The 20605-nt window shown below is 40.4% G+C and overlaps 1 protein-coding gene across 4 annotated transcripts in view; it reads right to left on the minus strand.

Moving 5' to 3' along the window:
• Positions 1-310: 310 nt before the first annotated feature.
• Positions 311-20605, minus strand: part of cpxm2 (carboxypeptidase X (M14 family), member 2) — a 250882-nt gene continuing 230587 nt past the window's right edge. For all 4 annotated transcript variants that reach the window (XM_042082909.1, XM_042082908.1, XM_042082907.1 and 1 more), the window contains 2 exons: positions 1223-1322; positions 311-825 (listed from right to left, as the gene is read on the minus strand). In XM_042082909.1, the coding sequence (XP_041938843.1) occupies positions 554-825; positions 1223-1322 (372 nt within the window). In that variant the 3' untranslated portion in view covers positions 311-553. The remainder of the gene's footprint in view (positions 826-1222; positions 1323-20605) is intronic.

Consider the following 20605-nt stretch of genomic DNA (forward strand, 5'->3'; position numbering starts at 1 on the left):
GTGACTATGGCAAGTGTTCCTGGTGGTTCTTCAGAAAAACAGAAAATATCTACGGAGAACATTTGTACAGTAAGAGTGGAGGCTCAGACCTAGACAGGTAGTGTAGGACTGAGTTCAGGGGATGAGTTGACTCAAGCACAGAAGGATGATCTGGAAATCAGTTTAATTATAACGTTAAAATTGGATCCGCAGGGAGGGGTGGATGTGGGGCAGCGTGGTGTTATTTATAATTTTATGTTTTGTACATTGTAATTTTTCTGAATCACATGACAATGAGGCTCCTGTGTTTTTTAATCTGACAGAAACAAAGTCACTTTAGGCAAAGACACTTTAATGCTTCCATAATGCACAAACAGAAATGGAAGTGTATTCCTGAATTGCAACTTTCAACTTGCTTGGATACAAAAAGGACATGTATACATACTGTACATGTATGTTTGCAGCAACATTTGAGCACAATTGATTTTTATCAGTAAAATGAAGCTTTGAAGAGGATTTTTTTCCCACGGAAATGTCATCCATTTTCTCTTTTTGTTTCTTCTTATATTAACCTCTACTCTCTTCTCCGAAACCTATGTTCCAACCATCGTTGTTGGGGTCGTCTCTGGAGCTGCCTTACTGGTAGGCTGATTGGATGTTTCCCAAACCTCTCCATGATTTCCTTTATACGTGACAAGTTGGTGCGACTGATAACAAAGTCACAGCGGGTCGCTCCGATCTCATAGCCCACCTCACACATTTTACTGGTCGGGGTGTATCCATCTGCTCTGACCGTCACTTTGTACTCTCCAGGATTTAACACCCGCCAGTAGTCACCATCTGCAGCTGTAAGAAAAAAGTGCTAGATGTATTATAATAATAGTATGTATTAGTGCTTGATATCATTTATGAGGGGCCGCTCAGGAAATAATTCATACTTGGTCATACACAAACACTATCATAACCTTACATACACACTATCATAATGTCATATACACACTATCATAATCTCACAAACATCCATATACTCACATACAAATACTACTATACTCCGTTTACATGAGTACACTCTACACTTTAAATTATTCTGTTGTATGTACTTTACTTTTTTATTTACTTTAAAAAAGTGCTCTAATTCATGTAAAGCACATTGACTTGCCAATGTGAATGATATGTGCTATTTTTGGAACATTTTTTTTGTGGATCAGTGCATATGTTTTGTTGTTGTTGTCAGATTTCTTACCTGTACGAATGTCATGGTTTATGCCTTCCACAGAAATGATTGCATTGGTAACGCCCCTTCCCTTTACATCTTTCACCACTCCCTTAATTCCACGATGTACCTGTGTATGACAGAGATAGGGCACACATGAAAACATGGCCAGATCCTGTTCCGTACAACTTGTGGCATAGCATAGATTGATGTAATACAAATGTGGCTGAATATCAACATATTCTGGTTTTATTCGGAATAATACCAATATTCAGATGGCACATGAGTCAATACATATAGGCTAGTTGTCACATACGTTTTTTTTTTTTATTGTTGTAGGCTAATATTGAATAATTTCACAAATAAAGCTGTGAAAAAATTGTACACACAGTGCGTACAGGATTACGCCTGCCAGCGCCACTGGAGGTCATTAGTAAACATAAAACGAACACAACAACAACACAAGGGTTAAGCAATTTTCAGTGAAAATGTTGCATCTGCTGACAGTGAAGTAGCTGATGGCAGTGGTGGAGGATTGAGAAGAGACTTGAAAATGTAAAAAAGTTTTCTACTGTCAGTTGCGCTCTCAATCTTGCTCTGATAGAATGTCTTTTTTTGCAAGTGTAACAGTGAATGAAAAAGATGATAGCAAAGACTGGTAGTTACTAAGATAATTTCCATTTCTGGATTTACGTCATTTTCTCTCAGTAGCTCTAAGTATTACTATTATTAATATAGTAATAGTAACAATATATCTAGCCGAGTGATAATAGTTCCATAAAGGTGATGGAATTATAAAAAATACTATCTTGTTTCTTATATCAATTAACATTTGTCAAAATGTTTTTAATAGGAAAAAAAAACCCTCTAGCTTAGCCAAAAGTGTAGGCCCAAAAATTCACCATTTTGGGGATATTATTGAATTTATATTGAGTTTTTTGAGAAAATGTCTAAATGCCATATGTTTTAAATCTGTTTAAGTTAAGATACCCAATTTATTTGAACTGTATTAAACCTGTAAGAGGTTTATGTTTGAGGGAAATTTGATGATTTCTGATATTTGACAAATATCTGACAAAATTATATTTTTTTAATGATTTAAAATTGTTAGAAAAATACTTAGGGTTTTAAAAATCATCAGTTAACCTCTGTAAATATGTATTTGATAGAAAAGGACAGTTTTTTGCTAAAATGACACTGTTTTTAGAGGAAATGTCTCCATAGCATAGCAAAAAGTGTGTAAAAATGTGCCATTTTTGAAAATGGCGGCCATATTGGATTTTTGGACAAAATTCAACATGCCCCAATCTGTAAAAAAATAGGCCTAGGACTTAAAAAGATTGAACGAAGCTTCCCGAAATTTGAAATTGCGATCAGTGACTGGCATCGGGTGAAGCTTTTGAACAGGCCCAGTTGAACAGGCTATTAAAAACTATTTGCACACCTCAATGTCACAGGAGAGACTGGGCTCTCCCTTATATAAATTGAAAAAGCTACGTTATGCTACCTGCAAAATGGCCTATGATTTCATTGCTGAGTTTGCGGCAAAGCAAGAAAATGTTTTTTTCAGAGTAAGGATATGGTCAGTGTCATTTATTTGTCCAATGTTAGCCTACAGACCAGTTTCCATAGTGCACATCTTTTCAACAGTTTGAATGTCGTGTGTGTTTCTGCTCATTGACAAATACCGTTCAGCACAATGATTCATGCCCAATTAATTTCCCCTGTAAAATTGTTTGCCTTTGTTACACTATTTGGTTTCGTGATGTAGCCTATGATAAACACCATATGGCCAAATATGTGACTCAGCTAATGTTATAGGCTATACAATTTCCCCTCTTAAAGACAAGCTGGTGTAGCTTATTAGACTAGGCTACTAAAATGCACCGACGGTAGCCTTGGCTATGTGTAAAGTAAGCTATCGCATGATTTCATGCACGTAAGTTCATGCATTTGTCAAGTTCGCACAGGGCATTGCACTATCTATCAAGTTCGCACAGGGCCTCGCACCCCCTTCCGACGGCCCTGCAGCTCCTCCTAAGACAGCGAGGAAAAAGTTAAAATACGCTATAAACCCAAGGCATTTCAAGGAAGGTGTTGTATGCAAGCTCCCAAATTGACCCAGTAGCCTACAGAAGGCATCAATAAATTGTTGGGACTGGGGAGGGTCATGCGTTTTTTCTCAATCACTTTGGAGGGTCATAGAAACATTTCTTGCTGGCGAGGGAGGGTCACGTCTTATTTGACTAACGCTCCCAAAACTCCTCCGGTAGCCCCTTAAATAAATAACGAACAGTCCCTAATTGATTATAGCCTGTAGGCCTACACCAGCAATTGTTGAACATTTACCTGTACAGGACATTGACAGTAGCCCAGCCTAACAAGCAGATGTTGCAAAAGACATCAAAAGACGCAATTAATCAGAAATAAATAATGTAATCTGCATTGCTTTATTTAACAAACTGCAAGCAACAAGAGGGTTGAGTTCGCTGTGAGGCCAAACCCAAGAGCAGAGCCTATCTGTTAAGGCACTCGATAGGCTATATGGTAACGAGCTGTGTGCGCCTGGAAAGACAATAGAAGATGCTTTCTGAATAGCACAGCGAAGACGGCTCTGGCAGAGGCGTATCAAGCTTTTTAAAAGTGTGGGGGTTGTGGGATAAGAAAATGAAACAATCAATTATAAATAACTCCCTACAGGGACATTGTAAGTATTTTCTGAGAGGGGTGCGGACTATATTGGTGTCCGGGAGATTCTCCCCCGAAAAAAAAAAAAATTGAAATTCTGATTGCTAAACACACCATTTTAATGCAGTTTGGGAGCATGGGCGGATTATGAAATTTCGGGCCCCTGGGCCCAGATGTATTAAGGGCCCCCCACTTATTGTTGTATATGTGGGAGGGGGGGTTTGGGGGTCCTTCCCCTAGAAAATGTTTAATTTGTTTGATGTGATTTCCTGTATTCTGGTGCATTTTGGGGATGGCCAATACTAAATTCAATCAGATTCATAGCCTACATCCTGATTTGTTGATATTGAGGCAATGATTCCATGCAAAGGTTTGGGCTTCAGGGCCCCCTGACCCCTTGGGCCCCTGGGCCTGGGCCCGGTAGGCCCGTGCAGTAATCCATCCCTGTTTGGGAGGGACAGAAGAAGCAGTGCCCCTTATATGTGTGGCTCATGTGACATGTAGGCCTACATGATCTACCTGCTATCACTTCACTATTTGACACTATACCCTACCTGGAGACATATCTCATGTTATAAATTAAGAAATCATTTCAGAAATTATGTTTTGTGCATATGGGTTAGCAGGCTACAATAAATTGCCTAACAGACAGTAGCCTAATTTCGAGGTATCACTAATATCTATTAAATAAATGTAAATGACACAGAATAGTGACAGAACTGTAAGCTCAAATTCAAAAACGTTTGAAGTCTACCCAAACATATGCAAAGGGAATATAAATAAATTGTGTTGCAGCTTAATGTAAATTTAAAGATTATGATTAGCCGTTTCTATGCTTTTTCCATTGATAGTTACAGAAAGCCACGTTGTTGTTTAAACTATTCTAGCCCACGTTACCTCCAGTTTCACTTGCTGCAGGGACGCACACATTGCATGAGCGCTCATAAGCGTTCTATTTGAGTTCTACATGCTGGAAATCTTAGTTCTCAGATGTAGGCCTAGAACTCAAATGTGTCTTGATGCCGCCGTTAAGATCAAAATAAGACGTTCTAAATGGAACGCGATGTAATTAAGCTGTTCAGATCTTTTCCAAACGTCTTGGAGACGTATGTGTGCTGACTGGACTATTTCTATATAGTTGATGACAGCAAATGAATAAGTATTTCTGATTGGGGAAACTTTTAGCCTAGTTTTTTCCTGTCCGCGGTTCCATACCATCTTGCTGCAAATGATCAGACGTGTGAAGCACCGGGCATAACTTAATTTCGCGGCTGTGTTAATTGTTGAGGAGGCCCATAGTTTGAGAAAAGCTGCAGATCATAGACAGAAAAAGCATAATGCTCTAAGAACAGTAGCCAAAGGTCTTTTTGCAGAAACAACAAGTGCCTTGGTGCGCGCACCCCTGCTTTCACTTTGACTTCCTGCATTTCTACATTGTGACAAAAACTGTCAGTCAGACAGTGAATTTTGGTTTACTAAATTAGCATAATGCGGTAACAATTATCATTTCAATTCAACCTGAAATCTGCTCACTGCAGACGTTATAATGCAGACCCAAGCAGCAGCACAGCCTTGAAAGACGCACACTTTGAATTTGATCAGAGCGGCTCTGGTTCTTCACTGGCTAACTTGATGTGATTGGCTGGATGACCGTTCAATCAAATCAACAGACCTATTTGTGTCTCTCTGTGTGTGCGTTATGGTAGATACGGTTCCAACTCTTTACGGGAGCGCTTATTTCCATATTTTACTTTAATTTTAATCTGTCAAAAAGTGTGGGGGATAGAATCGTGTTCCAGCAAAAGTGTGTACGTTATAACACCCACATCCCCCACGCTTGCTACGCGCCTGGGCTCTGGTCATCCCATACCCTCCCCCCACTTCCTGTAGCCTACCATTATGACTTGTTGCCGTTTTGGGACATTAAGCTTTTTCACGTTAAGCCCCCCTCCCCCACCCCTTTCTTTCACAAGCGGTGGGGGAGCGCGGGGCACAAAGTAACACTTTTTGGTAGACAAAGGAGGGTTCTCGCGCTTCTGTCGTTTGGCGACAATCCGGTGCAACCAGGCCAGGACAGATATTTTAGAGAGGAGAAGACGCCGGTGCAGCTCAGATGTCTTCTTAATTTTCTTTATTCTTTAGTAAAAGGTGCAGAACATTATTAAACTTTGACTAACGTTTCAATGTGTCGATGTTTTTGACTAACGAACATCGAAACGTTAATCAAAGTTTAATAATTGGCTAAATATTTCTAAAATCATTTGAGTTTCAATAGTCACATGTTTTAACAAGGGACACTTGTTATTGAACTAATAACAGATGTGTGTCGAAAATTGACTTTATTTTCCATACGGAGAAATAACATATGCAGAGTCTAACCAAGGTCAATCTTGCCAAAAAAGCCCTCAAACCTGAAAACACATGAGGCAAAAGTGCAAAACATCACAAAACTAACTAAACTAACACGCGCATATTTTTGTATTGCAATCATTGTAGCCTACAGTTGTAACAGCGCCATGGGTGGACTGGCCATCTGGCATACCGGGCATTTTCCCAGTGGGCCGACGCACCTTTTGGGCCGATAGAATAGGCTATTAAATCATTAATTAAATAATTTTGGCCAGCGATCGGCCCAAAGGAAGGGCAATCAGCGGCCCATTGGTTACATTTTAATATTGACACTGGACTGATCCAATAACAGCTCACGTCAGGCCCCACCCCTCCCATTTTGGCTCAGAGCCAGGATTCTGTGAGCGCATCAAAAGTTAATCGAAGTTGCCTACACGAAATTGCGGCGGGTGCCGGTAGTGACAATTGTGCAAAATTAACACCAATGTAGAAGCTTCAGAAATACAATATTGCAAGTAGGCTAGCATATGTCACCAACATGTTGAAGTTTGTTGAGTTTGAACGAGAATGTAAGCAAGCATACAGAGCAAGGGACAGTGTGCAGGTGGAGAGTGCGAGCCTAGTTGAGGCTACATGATAAGAACTCAGTGGTGGAGCAGGTAGGCTGTGACATGCCATGCTGACTATGATGATTATGATTACTTATTAATTCCGATAATGTAATGATATGGTAGCCTAATGATAACATGACCGTGCTGTGATTATAATAACAAATAGCGCAACTTTCAAAATTCGCCCAAAATTCAACATCGATGGCATGAGTGGTGGTTCAGTTGGTCTCTCAAAGTAGAGAAGGGTTCTATCTTGGAAGGGTTATCATGGTAAAGAAGGGCTAAAAGACTGTAGACTGATGGAAATGTAGGTTACAAAACGTCACGTCATGCACTAAGCCAACTAAGCTACAGTAGCCTATATATAACCTATACGATAGGCTACTGGAAGACACTAAAGATAATTAGTTCATGTAGCTGTACTGTTCCAAAATGTACCAGCAATGTAGGTAGGTAGTATAGCCTACAGGAATAAAATATTTCCAGCAACAGCCCTGTTTATTTTGTGTTGTTTCAGTTGTCCTACAGTGATAACTGGTATAAATTACATTAATGTCTAAGACAATCTGGGTAATTTAACTCTTTACATAGGCTTCAGTAATGTTTGGTGCTGCTGTCAATTATAGCCCATTGAATAATTTGAAATGATACGTTGAATTCAAGCAGAAACTCTTCTTTAATAATTGCTTGTTAGCCTACTTGAATATGGAGATCATATGCTCCATGCCTACCTCTGATCAGTCAGAGAGATAACCAATGAGGCCTACATCACTTCCAGTGCTTCATGACAGTTAAAAATCTGCATATTTAAAGGTAATGCAAAGATTTTGTATTTAATTAGGTGTGCCCGACCGATTTGAGGGCCGCTTGGGCCAAATAGCCTATGCCAGGGCCGATTTTTGGTCCCAGTCCGCCCCTGAACAGCGCGTAACAGTTGTTTTACTCCCCGTATGCGCTCATTATCAAGAACGTTTAACGTGTCCCAAAAACAGCTATCAACTAATCACTAAACGTCTTATAAACAAGTATTGCCAGGAGCAACACCTTTCAAAAAAGTATAACAATAGGCCTAGGCATTTATATGGCTCTGCTCCTGCCTAGATTCGAACTCAGAACTGCCTGAAAGTTGCAGAACTGTTCTGGAAATACGTGCATTAACCCACTCGACCGTCAGACAACGCTATCTGCTTCGAGTAGGCCTATTGGGTAGGACTGTAGCCTACACTGGTTGCTGTGGCACAGTCTTGAGTGACCAAATTCGTTTTCCTTTGTCATATGAATGCTGTCATGTTGTTGACATTACTGTTAAGGAGATGCCTGTAGGCAAAGGCTATATTTAACATCGTTAGTGTAGTAAAACAAATCAGAACTATTCACGATTTCTGGTTTCTGGGCAGCATATTTATGTTCTGTTAGCAAGCGAACTTCTCATGACTGCCGACAAAGTAGCCTACTGCCAGCTGACGAAGCTCTCATTTTAAAACATTACTGAGAGACAGGCACTGTACAATCAAGACATCTTGCCACTGAATCCAAAACTATGTTTTAACATTATGTACAGAGCTTATAGGCTACAGTGGACTAGCATGTTGCAGGGGCTGCTAAAAACACAGAGAAACGCACTGAAAACTTGGCCAATCACAGCCCTTGCTGTCGAATGCTCCGCCCGTGGACCGTGGAATGCCACAGCGGACTATGCTGCCCCCAAGCGACTGCAGTTGTACTTACATTTCACCCAGCCTTGATGGTGAATGAAGTGTCAATTCTTAACTGGGACCCACTGTACCTGTCAACTTTTTTCCAGCTGTCTTCCTGTTATTTTCCCGTAAAATATCCCATATTTTATTACTCTCATTACATATAGCCCCATCAAACTTGTCCGTCTCTGTACTGTTGTCCTTTTGCTACCCCCTGCCCTTCCAGCGAAAAGATGTTTTTAAAGCATCGTTTTGCTTGCCTGAACTGAAGGCGACCTTAAGGTGATCAGAACAGTGTGGGAGAGAGCATTTGACGCCAAACTTTAAGCAAAGTTTAGACCTACTGTAGCTTCACACCTCGTTTAGTTAGTGCAGTAGTTTTTTCACCAGAGGGATTGCAACAGAAAGACGAATGTTGACATTTCCCTGTATTTTGGGTGAGTAAACTGGAAAATCTCCCTTATTTTCAATGTTCAATGTTGACAGCTACAGTATGGTCAGAAAACGAGAAGAAAATGACTGAGGAGTTGAGTCAGCGCAGGAGAGACTTGTGGCTAGATAGGATAAACAGGCTAAACTTGCAGCCAACTCCTCACATCCATCGCCATTATTATATTTGTATTAGGCTATTAATACTATATTAAGTTAAATACGTTTTAGACAGTACAAACAGCAGACAGCTGCCCCTATGCAATATACGGAGACATCAGCAGTAGCCTGGTGTAGTCGCCTACCGTAGATTACCTTTGGACGTATTGCATTTAGTATTGCTAGGTAGACAATGTTAGCCAAAGTTTTACAGTAGCCAAGGCTAATATTTTTTATTGATGGTGCGCCCCTGTCAGCTCGTCGGCTATGCATGGCAAGTGGCAAATAATAGGAACAAACTCAGCGGAGAAAGATATCAGTAGATAATTCTGATTTGTATAGTGTTTTGTTCACTTGGATTTTGGAAATGTAGAGAAATATGTTAGCCTTTTCTGCCTCCAGAACATTGCATCATAGATCCCCCTGTAGCCTAGAAGTTATCAGACAAGAACGATCACTGGCTAACCCACTTTAGTCAAGTCAAGTTAAGTCGGCTTTATTGTCAAAAAGGACTTTAAACTACTTTAGCAAAGTCCTTGGGTGCAGGTTGTGAGCAACAGGCAAACGCAAGATACAATTGCAGTCCAATGAGATGCAACTTTATTCTCTGCTATCATGGCAATGTTAGACGATGACGATGAACAAATATAAGTTCACCGACCTTGACTCAGGCGACTTGAAAGCCTTCCCCTTCAGCGGCGATGTGTGCCGAGGTACAAGACAATTAGGCTATAAATAAATGTCGGGGTAATTGCTACAGCTGACAATAATGACGGATCTTAACTTAATGCTATTGGGTCTATTAGATATGGGTCCATAAGTTTATCTACTTATATTCACGAGATGAAGCCGTTACTATGCTCTGCTCAACTCAAATCTACACGCTACAGGCGATTGTCACATAGAGTAGCCTATAGAACTGGAATGTCATATCAACAATATGGCCGCAGCGGTGTTTGCGAATAAGCCCTATTGTGACATCATAATACGGCCATTAAGCAATTAGAATCCTATCCCAGGTGTTCAGGCCACCTGCAGCCTCAGGCTTTAAAGGTGCGATTTGTAGGATTGTTACCGAACATTCTGTAGGCCAAAATCAAAACACTGGTGAACGTTCTCAAGACTACCAGACGCGAGCCTCTTCTGGGTTGCCAGATGTAATGAAGACTTAGCTAACGTTAGTTGACCTGCAGCTGCTTTAACGTTTCTCCAACCATGACCCAGCTACACATTAAGGAAACAATGAAAACAAAAAATACCTCTCTAACCAACGTAACATATTTAGCTGAAGTCAGCGATGCAGATGAAGTTTAGCCTAGGCTACCTGTTGTGGAGAAACATGGCCAGCTCTGCGTCAGACTTGATATTCTTCGTTTGACGAAGACGTCACCATATCAGGAAGCTCCTCCGATGTCCACTTAATTTGTTTCTTGTTTTAATTTTGTAAATTTGCCTGCCTCTCGTAGGCGTTCATGACTACAACTGACAGCTGTTGACAGTTGGCCTTTGCTAATTTGGCAACCCAAATAGGAGGACGTGCTAGCCCATTATTAATACACTATTCTAGAATGAATCGTTCAAAACATAAACGAAAATTCCAAGAGATTCCGCCCCGTAACTCATTTTTTTCATGGGTTTTACGGGGTTTTACGGGTTAGAGTAATGTTGTCAAATAAGCCATTACGTCAATTCATCGTGTTTCCTTACTCTCTGACAACATATGGTGATCATTTTCTGAATGGTTACAGTTTATTTTCCATTATTTCCTACATACTGGACCTTTAAGCATACAATCTGGGTCAATTAAGACTACACATCCTATTCAACTGTTTCCTCTGCCCAAAACTGTTTCACAATAAAAGTCCCCACTACAATAATTCACTGTTAAACAATTTAACCCTTTAAACTTTTTTAACTGTTCAGCCATTGTAACTGTCACTTCCCAGATAGCAATTTCCTTTGGGCCGGATCTGCATAAAAGCCTTTAGATCCGCCTGTAGCGGACATACGGTATCTGACTGTGGGCCAGGTCTACTCCTGATACAGGTTTCAGCTCTGCTAGCAATGCTGTTTTATCACCGGTTTACAGATTTGTCCCAGGTCCAATTTCCGCAACTCAACTGGAAGTCAGGAGATGCGTTTAAAATACAAAACACTGATTTGGCCCAAACCTGTGATACGGATATGAGCCGAAGGACCGTTTTTTCACAGCAGACCCAGGTGGTAATGATATTAATTAAGGTGCTGATTCTGCTAAATTGACTGTCCTTTCCCTACTTCATTGTCAACTGGCTGCTAAAGAAAGGTATTTTGGAATGGCACAAATTTAGAAACCATGGGGGTGCACTATGTTCCCATGGCCACTTCATTTCTACAGTAAGGCTGGAAAAGAAGATATAGTTGGCTCAATATTGATCATATGTTCGTTTCATTATTTTTATTATTACCTAGCAGTGGTAAAAGTAGTCAATTGTTGTTTGTGTCAGATGAAACAACCCCATATTCTTGCCATGCATGCAGAAGTCCAAGCAGTAATGTTAATCAAGGATCTTTGGTTTGCTCACTATCAATCTTTTGACATGATTTGCCAGCCTGGGGTTGACTAGGACAGCCCAACTTTTCAAGGTAGTATCTGCTTTTTATCTCTGTTGGTTTATTCAGAGACAACAACAAGCAACCGATCGATTGATAACTTTACTATTATTTTCCAGCAATAACAACTAGCTTAACTTAAACAAAACAGCCATCACAATAACTATTTTGGAAAAAACAGTGATAACGCTAACAGGATCACTGATGATAAAAAACGAGTGTAATTGTGACTTAGGCTATTTGCAAAAAGGAATAAATGGCTAATGTTTATTTTGTGTTGTTTCAGATTGACCATGGAGATGACTGAGGAAGACAGCCTGAATATCGATGGGAACAGTGGAATTAACACGACTTAAACTTTGTCTGGGATGGCACTTCTACAGGCAGGTTGTTGAATAAAAAAAATAATAAGACACTTATGTGTAAAGTTTTTTTACCCCCCTTGTGTTTGTAGCCTAGCTTATGTTTATCAGTTGAGCTGTTGGGATTGGGAAAACGTTACGAACTTTAGCCTGGGTGAACCTATAACGAACCTGTTAGTAAATGTGTAGCAAACAGATTTTTCAGGATAATTAGCCCTAATTACCAATCACATTTTACATGTCAAATAAAGCCGGCTGATGTCTGATAAACGGGTCCGTACCACACACAATAAGCGGACCCGTATTGCATATGATAAACAGATCTGGAACACGTCAGTAACACAGACTACCATACGGAACTGGGCCAGTCTTAGCCCTTATTGGTACCAGATCCGTCAAACGGATCCAGACCAATTTTGGACCGATGTGCGTTTGGACGCCGGATCAGGTCCATTATGCAAATCCGTGCCGGACGTTGTGGTAGGTGTGGCCCAGTTCCGTCCCAGTGTATGTTTGCTATCTGGGTTGTCATCAACTATGACTCCTACCCACTGTAGCTAGTTAGCATAGTTAGCATTTTTAGCAAAACTGCTAGAAAACATTAGCTAAGTTAGCTAAGTAGCATGGTTAGCATAGTTAGCATTTTTAGCAAAACTGCTAGAAAACATTAGCTAAGTTAGATAAGTAGCATGCTAACTATGTTAACTTAGCTAATCATTTTTAGCAGTTATGCTAACTATGCTAACTAACATGCTAACTATGCTAACCATGTAACTTAGCTAATCATTTTTAGTAGTTATGCTAACTATGCTAACTAGCATGCTAACTATGTTAATAGTTAGCAAACATTAGAGCCATTCCAACTGTTAGTCATCGTCAACTATCTACCTAAATAATTTAACCATTTAAACTATCCACCTATTTAACTGTTCAGTCATTCCAACTATATTAAACCTCATCTACCTAGCAACCAATATAGTTTGTTTTTACTCTGTATGATATTTTACATCATATTTTTGCATTTTCATGCACTGTATTTCCTTCAGGAAATGCTTTTCTAGTTATTATTATTATAACCTTTTTTTTCTTTTTACCTTTTCAAGAATGAATGTGACTCTAACCGCTTAACGTACAAACATGTTGAAATAACCGTTTTGTAGGTCTGGAGTTGGACAAGAGAGTTACTTTTTTCAGATTTTCTTAAAAGTTTATACTTTTTGAGAAATAGGGGATTATAATATATAGGGAGAATAGGGAGCTCATTTTTCCCCCATGGACTTGTATGGCTGTGATGTCATAATGGCCTAAAGCCAGCTGCGCTCGTTAAGCTCCCAGAGTAGTTCCCGGGCTAATTAGAACACTGGCACAGGTGTCACCTGTGAATTCAACTGTCTCAGCTTTTAATGCATACAATCTGGCGCTCTCTAAAACTACACATCCTGTTTAAGTGTTTCCCGTGTGTCAAAATAAGTCACAGCCATATCTCATGCGTTGCGCATTATATCTCCAGAACGGTATACTTCAAATTTGGTACAAGTGTTTGTATGGACTCAGAGATGAAGTGAGTTGATGTTGGAGGTCAAAGGTCAAGTCAATGAACACTCTGAGTGCAATGTCTCAAGAATTCCTTGACATACGTGCCTGAAATTTGGTATGAGTATTTGGATGGAGTCAAAGATGAAGTGAATTGATGTTGGATGTCAAAGGTCAAATTTTAAGGTCAAAAACACCTTGAGTGTGATATCTCAAGAACGCCTTGCCACACAAGGTCTTTTGGTATGAGGGTTTGTATGAACTCAAAGATTAAGTGATTTAATGTTTTTTTTCCAGGATTTTCCCCACCAACTTTAGCAGCTTTCCATCCACTATTGTAATTCCTCTGGCATTACATTCTAGTCTTATCTTTCTTATCTTCTACTGTCTTTATTGTACAGTGGAGTTTATGTTTATACTTATGTTTACCATTTCTGCTGTAAGTGCATGTTGTGTGTGATGTCTGTATGCTACACTGAGACCCTTGAATTCCCCCTTGGGGATCAATAAAGTATCTATCTATCTATCTATCTATCTATCTATCTATCTAAAATTCTTTGTGAATACGGCCCCAGATGCACTGTCTATTATGTCACATTTTCATTACAACTGGATTTGAAATTATTATAGACCTACATATTGCAGTAGTGAAAGCTGGCTAGATTAAAACCACTATTCAACATATTGGAGGATTACGAAAGAGGCAAGTCGATCTAATTGAGGACGGTACTTGTGGAAGCAGCAAGAGCATCACAAGGGTTACAACTTTGCTGAAGCAAGTGTGCGTTGCGGGGGTGATGAGACTGGAAAGGAGAGGACAAATGCGCATTGGTGGAAGAACAGCCTTTGTGTCCATTGATGAAAGCAAATTTCGACACAAAAGAAAAGTAAGGCACTTTGTGTGTGTGTGTGTGGGGGGGGGGGGGGGGGGGGGGTAACAGATTAGCTAACAATCCACAGTAGCATATTGGAACAGATAAACATTTGTGACCACTTGAAAATTTCCCCGAAATTTCAAAATGCCTTAATTCTGCAAAGTGATTTGGTCCAAATTTGAGCATGAATAACTCCTTTTAAATGGCATGTGAAACTTCAAAACATGTTTACAAGGGCCAGGTCCAACTGTAGAGTTAAAAGATGTAATCAGATCCGGTGCCTCTAATATTACTTTCCATCTAAAAAATGACTACATTTTGTCAAACTTTGAATACAAATAGCTCCTTTGATGTGGCTTATTCAGCTTTGAAGCTTGAAAAGTTCTATTAAAGATCCCATAGCAGGGCTGTTTATGTATGCTTTTATATATGCCTTAGTGGTCCCCTAACACATTATCTGAAGTCTCTTACCCGAAAATCAACAAAGATATTGCTATTTAACTGTGAACTAAAGGGCGTGCTGTTATTTTCAGTAATATTGATAATTAAATGGCCTGTTTTTGTATATATATTCATAAGATTAAATTTAAAGGAACCGTATGTAAGAAATGTATTTCAATTAATCATAAAATGGCCCTGATATGTCACTAGACAAGAAGTCATGTTCATTTCAAATACTTATATCACTGACAACAGTAGTCCGGCCAAGATATTGTCATTTAAAAAGTGAAGTTGCAGCCCTCAACTGATGTTGATGTTGTGTTTTGTCATGTCATGTTGTGTTTTGGCCTGATGCACCACCCTCTACTTATCTACTAATCACAAAGTTAGTAGTGTTTCGGCATCTGGGTTGGCAACCTCGAGTCAGGGGGGAGGGGATACACTGCTCTACAGTAATTTGAAAGTGATTGCAGTACCAGTTTTTTAAGATGATGTGGGATTTCATATGACACCAAACATGACATAGGCCTACAGTGGGCATTGCTTCGATTTGGCCAGCTTCCCTCGCGGTCCGCGCGCGGGATCACGTGACTTTAATTTGTATTTTTCCAGTGACGCTGCAACGACGCTGTAACAACCCAAACAACCGGCAGATGTCTCTTGTGAGCAGGGTGTCTTGTAAAAAGAAATGGAGCCTGGAAAACCCTACACAGACTTCACTACAGACTTTAGCAGACTGGTTTACAAATAATTTAATAGCCAGAAATATGCCTGCCCTGCCCTAATAAAGAAATATTTGGTTAACTGCGAGTGAATCCCGTTTGCAGCCGTAGAAGAAACACAGGACAAATGAAACATTGCGGTTTTCTCCAAGTGCAACGATGATAGACAGACATCATTTGGACAAAATATAGAGCATATAACCTCCGTTGCTCAGCCAAATGCCTTCCTGTTACGTCTGTTATCACGGAGTTACAGGCGATAAACATTTTTTGATGGTCACAAGTTTACTTCATTAGCGGTTTATTTTTTTTATTATTAAAGAGTGTTTTTCATTTAAAGGTTTGACTTCGTGCTTATTCAGTAGAGCATTTAGTGCTCTCACCAAACCCAGACGTTCACATTGCATGTTTGTTTGTAATGGATGCACTTGCGACGCGCTTGACGGCAATGAGTTGTTAACAGACATGAACCATGACTGTTCGTTATTTATTGAAGGGGCCACCGGAGGGATTTTGAGTGCTTCAGTCAAAAGTTAGAAATTGTTCAATGACCCTCCGACAGAATTGTCAAAAAAGACATGACCCTCCCCTGCCAATTGTCGCACACATTTTTGTTTGCGTAGGAGAGAGAATGACAGCGATTAACAAATTGCACTTGTTGCTGTTTACCAATAAATACTATATATTTTTGCAAACAACAAAAACAGAAAGGATGGAGACAGCAAAGCTAGAGATTGGACAGGAACAAGGTCAATTGGTAGATATGCTTGTCAAAACGTTAGGAGCTGGATGTGGATTAATGAAGCACAAGTATGCTTTACTAATGTTAAGCATGCATGCTGTTTAACGTTACACAGTATACTAAAAGTAAGCCAAAGGTAAATGTAGCCTTTTTAGGGCTGTGTAAAGTTGACCAAATAACTGTAATATAGGCTGTTAGGCGTGAATAAAGTAGGCTACTTTGTTGCTACAACCCTTCCGACGTTAATGGGGACGATGTTGACATTTTCCCGTATTTTGGGTGAGAAACCCGGGGCATCTCCCTTATTTTCAATGTTCAATGTTGACAGCTATGGAACGAAAGAGAACGTAATATGGCACCAGAAATCACATTCCCTCTAGAACCTTTGCTAGTGCCTATGTCCCTCAATCTCCATTGAGTCTCTACGAAAGCCGCAGCGCGAGGCCTTTATCTTGCTACTCTGCAAGAAAGAAGGAAATGAGGGGTAAACGTGGTGTGCAGAGAGGGGTGCCCGAAGTGTGAAGACTGAGACTGAGAGCTACATGGAAAAATATGCACCTGGGCCACTTTGAAATGTTGCTGTTTTCATGATTACAACATTTGGTGACCCTCCCCTCAACAAAGAATAAAAAGACATGACCCTCCCCTATTTTCCTCCGGTGGTCCATTCCATAAATACCGAACGGTCCCCTATCTAAAATAACACATACTTGAAGTACCATTCATGATATGTTGTCAAATATTGAAGTCGTGGGAAGTTTACATAATACGATGTCTTTGTCATGGGGAAGTGTTTTTCCCCATGCATTATTCTTGGCTACTGTCAGTGACTGCCGTGAGAGAAGCAGGTTCTGTGTTGCGTTCATTTCAGTGACTGACTCGAGAGAAGCGGGGTCCATGTTGTGTTGCGTTGTGTTAATTTATTTTCATTGGGCATGCCCTGCCGTGCCGTCCACAGCTCTTCAGTTCCGACAAAGCCGAAATTACTCCCTTTGAAACAATGAGTGCAGGCCGTGCGTTTGTATGGTTATATTGCTTGACAGGGGGGGATCCCAAGCAGCTTTCAGCCATAAGGCTACTTTGAGAACATTTCCTAATTCACCCGACACTAATTCAAACTGTGGAAAACTATTTCGGCATAGCCTATAAGCAGTTTAATTAAATGTAATGTTAGTTGTAAACAAACGGGCTACTTTGTGAGGCTTGGCCTCACAGATTCGCTTGTGCCTTAGATGGCAAGAACAATCCGCCCGATTCACGTTGGCTGGGGGGCAGGGGGGGCCATCAGACATTTGTGCCCAGTTAATCCGGCCCTGCCCCCAACAAATCACACCTTCCCACCTCTGTGACAGCTTAAAAGAAGTCGAGGACTCCTGACTCACAGACCTATTCACAAACCGGTTTTTGTAGCATTTCGCCATGTTTTGAAATCCTATGCGGCTACAGGAGCTTCCAATCATGAGGAAGCAATTTTGCATTGTAAGCATAACTAACATGCAATAACGCCACCAACAACAACCAAAACTAGGCTACTCATTGTCAACATGTAAATTAAATGTAACATTATTGTGAATCAAATTAAAATGTTCTCTTTTGCAAACGTAGGCATAGGCATAGTAACAGATTAATTTAATAATGTTACAAAGATACATCAATCCGTATGTTTCATTAGGCTAATAGGCTATTTTTTTTGCCTTACTCTTGATTAATTTAGGCTAGGCCTTTTTATTCAGTTATTCATCATCTTCCGTCCTTGTGTAGCGCACGCATTTTCAGACCTGTCACCTGTCACTCATCATCGTAAAGGAGGTGTTTGGAATCATTCCCGCGTTACAATCATCAGCCAATCAAGGTGGTTACTTCAGTCAAGCTCGTGCATGAGTAATAACGTCATCCATAGCAACGAAGACTCACTCACTCTTAGTCAAAGATTTTAGAGCGCTCCGCTCCAGAAGTCTTAATCTATTCTAGCATGCTCTCTGACAAGAAATCTGAAGAGAAAACACCTAGCAGATGACTGGTCTAACTGGTTTGCTGCCAGAAAAGATGTTGATTTTAAAGCAATAACTTTGAATTAAACTTACCTGTGCTTTAGGGAAAACAAAAGGAAGGCAAGAGGAGGAAATAGAGATCTGTTAACTTGAATAATGTCAAGGGTTTATTTTTTAGCAGTATAACACCAATATTGTTTGGTTCTCAGTAAGTGAATGCTAACAATAACAGCTAGTCTAACAGTTATCAGCAGCAGCAGAATGACTATCATGCATGAAATGCAATAGTTTGTTTACAAGTCTACTCAACCCCAGACTCACAGTATCATCTCTGTCGGCCATCAGCAGTGACGGACTGGGATTAAAAAACGGCCCTGGCATTTTCACCAACCAGCGGCCCAGAACAGCATAGAGTAGTGCTCTCCATGAAAAGAACAAAATGAGTTTTTGTGCTGAAAACTGCACCAATTCGAAATCACGATGGTTAGAGAATGTTCAATATGTTCATTATCCCTAAAGGAATGCATGTCTTCGCCAAAAATGACAAAATACAATGTTAATGCAAATGAACGGCAAACTCTGAAATATAGCCTGAAATGAGATGTTATTATCATTGAGACAACAGGGGACCAGGGGTATATAAAAAATTCCGATGTTGTGGTTCCGATCCAAGTTTATAACGTTGTGGCACCAAGCGTCTTCTGCCCCACGGCTGCGCGCAAATGTAGTTTTGTTGGTAAGCGGGAAACCCATCAGAGCAGCCGCTCCACAAACGTGTCTTAATTAACGTCATGCAGTTAACAAGGTGCGAAGGAGCTTGCTCTTCTCCACAACCCTGTCTATCACGTCATCAGCATCCAAGTTCATTATAGGACCTCTTTCTCTGTCGCCATCAGCATAAAGGCCTCCAAATTACCCTGTGACAATTGTGTCCTTAGGCGATTCTTGATGAATTTAAGAGTGGAAAAACTCTGTTTGCATGCCACTTGAGTACATGACAGTGTTAGTAGGAATTCATTTGCTAACCATAGTTGTAGGCACAGGTAAAGAGGTTTAACTGCTGGAGAAGAAAATAGCAACAGATTGCACAATTCTTGCAGGTAGCACATTTCTTGCTCACCAGGTTTATTTCTGTATCTTCCTATATCTCTGCGGCATCATCAAAGTCCGACGCTTTGACTGTATACTCGTTTAGAGGAGACTTTTTCAGGCTGTCCCAGTGCGTGGCGAGATGTGTCAATTCCAACTGTAGATTTTCAACCGTAGCACCTTCACTGAATTTAAGCATTCTCTTATGTTTCGAAGTGCATTTGGGGGAAGTTTATTAGCTTTTATAAGGGGAAAATTCCGAGAATCAAGGCATGCTAGATCGGCAATTCCCCATGCTGAAGAAAGTAGACTCATTCGGTTTTGAAATTCCCAGAAGTCATTGCTTCATGTAGCCTAATATTTGTAAACCAATAATAAAATAAAAGATACAGGCAGCATATTTATTGTATTCCAATTTCAAACAATGCACTTATAAATCATTTGATTGAATAAGGTTACAAAAGAATGTAGACTGATGTAAATATTGAGGGTCACCATGACTGTAGTGTAGAGACTCATGTCTGGTATAAACAAGGGCGTCAGTTTGTTTTTAGAAGTGGTGGGGACAATAACCATAAGCTTGAGTGGGGTTTGAAAACTGCGGGGTACCCTTATGTAAGCTATTCATCCATTCAACGCTGCATTACAATATGCTCAACAGTAGTGTTGCGCCGGTTAAGGTTTTCTAACATCCGCACCCACCCGACCCGTCAGGAGAGTCAATCTGCACCCACTCGACCCTCAATATGCACTGATTAACTACACGAACCTGACCCGACCCGACAAAAAAAAACCAATGAGACGTCTTTTTGCCGCAACGTGTGTCTGAAAACAAGGTGAAAATTTGCAGGCCTGCTGATCTGTTCACATGATGCGGCATTTTGGGGAGCCAGGAGGCAGCATCAGCTATTAATGTGACGTGCAACAGGGGCGTGTAGAGTGATAGGCGTAGGCCTTATTATGCGTGGGCCTTCAGATGCAGCAGGTGTGTGATTTCCAAAACCATGGCGGGAGAACCGACTGCACTTTGGTTAACTTGCATTTGCTTTGCTGTTGCTTAGAATGTTAGATTCTTCCGATAGATGTCTTCAGACAATAAAAAGTAATTTGGAAGGGAAATTGAAGAGAAGAGT

Source organism: Alosa sapidissima, chromosome 24 (assembly GCF_018492685.1).
Source record: "Alosa sapidissima isolate fAloSap1 chromosome 24, fAloSap1.pri, whole genome shotgun sequence".
Taxonomy (NCBI): domain Eukaryota; kingdom Metazoa; phylum Chordata; class Actinopteri; order Clupeiformes; family Clupeidae; genus Alosa; species Alosa sapidissima.